Raw genomic sequence first — 4,805 nt, 5'->3', positions numbered from 1 at the left:
TTTAAAAAAATAAATAAAAAAAGATCAAACATATCTTAGAGGAAGTGCAACCACAATGTAGTGCTTAAAGGTAAGATGGTAATGATTTCACTCACATGCTTTGTTAGGAGCCCCCAGTCCTTGGGAAAAAGCATCATGCTGAGAAAACAGAATGATGTCAGAGAAAGACTAAACTTTGAACTCTCCATAACTATGTTTCATTGGCTCAGACTCCAGTCCCAGGATATTCTCAGCAAAGGAAGTCACAAATCTGACTTCACCTCAGTGACATGCTGCCTCCTCCATGATTTCCTTTCCCAGGAGAAAGATCTAGCTCATCTTTTGAGACCTATCTTTATCATGAATCTATCTTTACCTTTTCCCTTAAAAAAAAAAAAGCCTGCTATCAGTCTCTGGTAAAAACTTCCAAGATAGTCTCAATTTCCAACTCTCATAGGTTTCACTATATGTAAACACACACACAAACATATATCATCCACAGAAGGGTGCATTGTTTGTGTATTACAATCAAGGTGTAGGGCCAAATCTTGTACCTTCAAAATACTTCAGTATCTAATATAACAACCTATCCATAGTTACATACAATATACAAGGAAGTTAAAAAGAAAACTTAGAAACATCACTGTAAGAAAAACATAATACACCCATTATCTAGTTGAATACACAATGACTCATTGTATAGTATAATAGGCTATTAAGTTTTTCTGAAGTAAATATCCTAGAAACATGCTTGTCTTATAAAAATGAGATCTTACCTTCAACAAAATGACAGGATGCATGTAAATTGACTTTTTCACAGCTTTTCTCTTTCACTGGAGATGGTTCTGAACCAAAGCTTGAATTCAGCGCTTTATTTAAACTTTGTAGTCTTACTTTTTTTTTAGTAGAGCTTGGTGTCTTGGGCATATCCTCTCCTACCTTGGAAAATGAGCTCACTGCATTTGATTTAGAAAGTGGTGTACTCATAGCTTTCTCTCCTACTGGAAAATAAAACTGAGAATAACCAAGAGATGTCACTTCCTTAATTTTTGCTGTATCTATTGGCAAAAGTGCTATATTTGAATTATGCTTTTCTTCACTTGATAGAATAGTAGTGGATCTATTCATGAAACTTTCACTATTATCTTCAAGTAGTAATGCTTGATTTGACACATAATTTGCATCATTTGTCTCTTTGTTATCTATATAGCTTCCAGGGAGATCATTTACAAGTTTGTTCTTATTTTTATCTGATGAAAATTCGAACACTTCATCATCAGAATCTTGACTACAAAATCCTAAATCAAAGGTAACTGAGAATAAATCTTTCGAGAAGTCAAAAACATGTTCAACATTCTTCAGTTTTTCTTCATGTTCAACTCTCAAGCTTTCATGAAATTTCCAATTATCATCATCACAGATTATTTGATCTTGGGATTCAGAATCATTGTTTAATAAAAGTTCATCAGAAATCAAGAAGTGAGTGATGACTGGCATTTCACTTAAAGCAGTTTTGTCTGACCCACATAAAGGTTTGTGTTTATTATTTAAGGGAGACAGAATCACATCATTAAATTCAGGATTAACATCATCAAATAATAGTAAGCTCTCATCCTGATCAGAACATTTTGGGAGTTCACTGTTGTCAACATCAGGATTCTTTTCTTTAACTAAATTTCTTAAAGGGTCAAAGCTTATTTGAACACTATTGTTAGGTACTAAATTTTCATCTTTAGTATCTTTGTGTAGTTTATCATCATAGTTTTTATCATTTGACTCATTACAAATTGTATCATTACTTGCACCATAAAGACAATTTTTTTGAGAATGGTGATTAATATGAAAAGAGGTTAACTTTAGTGAATTCAACTTCAAATTCTGTTGAGAATTCTCAGATGAAGACAGCATTAAATTGGTGGATTTATCATTTTGATAATGCTCTGTGTATGGTAGGAAAACAGAATTGAGTGTAGAATTCTTTGTGATTTCATATTCCAAGTTTGAGAGTTCAGAAAGAGGTGGAGGAGAATAAGATAAAAATTGCTCTACATTAGCCAGTACCTCTTTTGTCAAAGAGTGACAATCATAAAATTGATCACTTGTTCTTCTACCTAAACAAGTATCTTCCTCAACAGATTTTTCATCACTGAAACTAATATAGCCAGAATCCAAAAAATTTCCAGCAAATGAACTACATTTTAATTGACAGTCTTTTAATACATATGGCTGATTAACAACATTTTCCTTGATAGTGCATGCAACAACTTCATCTGTATCTGATGCCATTTTATCACATGGTAAGTCTGCCTGAAAAGTATTTTCAGCATTAGAATTTCCTTCAGTATATAAAAAATCAATAGCATTATCATTGTGATCTTTATCAAGCTGATCTTTCATAATTTCTTCAGAAGCTTTGTTTTTCTGAAAAACAATTTTAGAGGATTTAATACAAGACTGTTTAAAATCTTCAGTATATTTTTCATCATAGTCTGTAACTAAGAATGAACTGCCTTTATTTGCACCCTCTGTAGACAAAGATTTTTTATCACTTGTATAGTTGCCAGCAATCTTGGAACCATTAAATGTTGTATTAACATCTTCCATTTGTAAATAAGACTTAATTTTCATTTCATAGCTGCATTCTTCCTACAAAGATAAAAAAATTTAAATGTCATGGAAAACAAGTCAATTCTAAGAGATTTTTTTACACATGCTGTTACAATATTTTCAAAACAACATTAAAGGCCTCAAATAATTTTAAAATTATTATTTATACATTAAAGAATTATTCTGATAAATAAAAATTATAATTCAGACTACTATAAAATTGAAAGTTACTTCTCTTTTTTTATTCTCTAACCCTTTTTGGTATTCTTGATACATAAAAGACACTATCTATAGAAAGAACAATTTTAATATGTAAAATAAGAATATAAATACGAGGGGTGTTAAACATTTAAGTTATTTTGCTAATTTTCTAAAAAAAGCACTATTTTAATATATTAATACATATTGGAAGCAAGAGTGACATACACTTCCTAAATAACATGAGTCCAGAAACTCTATGAACTTTGATAAATGTCGATAGCTGTAGAGCGGCTTCAGGCCTTTTGTTCATAGGGTCGCTATGAGTTGTGCTCAAATTGAAGGCAATGAACAACAATAATACATATTAATGGAAAATATATGCAAAATCCAAAACCCAAATCCATTTCTACCAAGTTTATTCCCATACATTCATACATGCTGTAGTTGTTGTTGCTAGGTGCCACCAAGTAGATGACAATTCATAGCAACTCTATGATGTACAAAAGTTCTGAACCTTGCCCTAACCTGCGCCAAGCTCATAATCTTCAACTCTCTTTCCCTGACTCTCTATTGTTCTCAATATGATGTCTTTTTCCAATGACTGGCTTTTCTTGACAACTCACCTTAGGTATCACCATTCTTGTTTCTTTTTACAATTAGACCTTACTCAGCTTACTTTTTTTGATTACACATCTCTTTTTGGAAAAGTCCTCTTTGATTTATAACATGAAAAATAGTAAAATTATCTATACATAAGCCCTATTAAGATGCGTGTTTCTAAGATCCACCCATGGCCAACATTTGCCCAGTACAGCTTTTCTTCTTTTCCTTTTTTTTTTTACTGTTGTACATTTTCCTCCCCAAACTCCCTCCCCTCAGCTCACTTTTTTCTTTGGGGAAAAAAAGTTCTTTCATTATGACAGAGTACCAACTACCCCAGACCACTTTACTATGCAGCTCTTATTCTGGACATTTTTCACGCCAATAATACCTAATCATATAGTCCTTTTATACAATTCCCTTCCTCATCTGTTTCAATGCCATGTACATTATTTATCCCCTTTTCTTAGTTTCTCCCTAATCCCTGTATGTTTTATAACAGTGGCATTAGGTAGTATTTTTCCCTTTGTGACTGAGATATTTCACTCAGCATAATGTCCTCCAGGGTCACCATTTTGTATAGTACTTCCTGAGTTTTCAATGTAGCATAGTATTCCATTGTGTGAATATACCACAGCTTCTTTAACCATTCATTTGATGAGCACGTGGGTTTTTTCCATCTCTTTGCTATTGTGAACAAAGCAGCAATAAATATGGGTGTGCATATATCTATTTGGGTGGCAGTTCTGCTTTCTTCCGGATATATTTCCAGTAGTGACATTGCTATGGTATTTCTATTTGCAACTTTTTGAGAAAGTGACATACTGTCCTCCATAGTGATTGCACACTTTTACACTCCCACCAACAGTAAATAAGGGTTTCAATTTCTCTACAACCTCGCTAGCATTTATTGTTTGCTTTTATATTAAATTTTGCTAATCTTACTGGGGTGAGAATATATCTCATAGTTGTTTTGATTTGCATCTCTCTTAGAACTAGGGATTTTGAACATTTCTTCATGTATTTGTTTGCCATGTGAATGTCTTCTTTGATGAAGTGTCTGTTCATATCCTGTGCCCATTTTGCAATTGGGTTGTTTACCTTTATCTTATGGCGCTTGAATATTCTATAAATTCTATATATAAGTCCCTTATCAGGTATTTCATTACCAAATATTTTTCCCCAGTCTATGGCTTCCCTTTTTACCCTGTTGGAGAAGTTTTAGGATGTGTATAGGGATTTGATAATATCTATATGCATACAAGGAAGTCCAGTGAATACCACTATCATTCAAATATATGCACCAACAACCAGAGCCAAGGAAAAGGAGATAGAAGATTTTTACCAGCTTTTACAACCGGAGATTGATCGAACATGCAATCAAGATGCATTGATAATAATGGGTGACTGGAATGCAA

At 32.8% G+C, this 4,805-nt stretch overlaps 1 protein-coding gene across 1 annotated transcript in view; it reads right to left on the bottom strand.

Moving 5' to 3' along the window:
- Positions 1–4,805, bottom strand: part of FANCM (Fanconi anemia, complementation group M) — an 85,782-nt gene that overhangs the window by 25,910 nt on the left and 55,067 nt on the right. Inside the window, exon 15 of the mRNA XM_006896013.1 lies at positions 756–2,625. Within this exon, the coding sequence (XP_006896075.1) occupies positions 756–2,625 (1,870 nt within the window). The remainder of the gene's footprint in view (positions 1–755; positions 2,626–4,805) is intronic.

Source organism: Elephantulus edwardii, unplaced genomic scaffold, assembly GCF_000299155.1.
Source record: "Elephantulus edwardii isolate Elephantulus edwardi_28Jun2011 unplaced genomic scaffold, EleEdw1.0 scaffold00179, whole genome shotgun sequence".
NCBI classification, from domain to species: Eukaryota; Metazoa; Chordata; class Mammalia; order Macroscelidea; family Macroscelididae; genus Elephantulus; species Elephantulus edwardii.
This window is presented reverse-complemented; position numbering and strand designations above follow the sequence as displayed.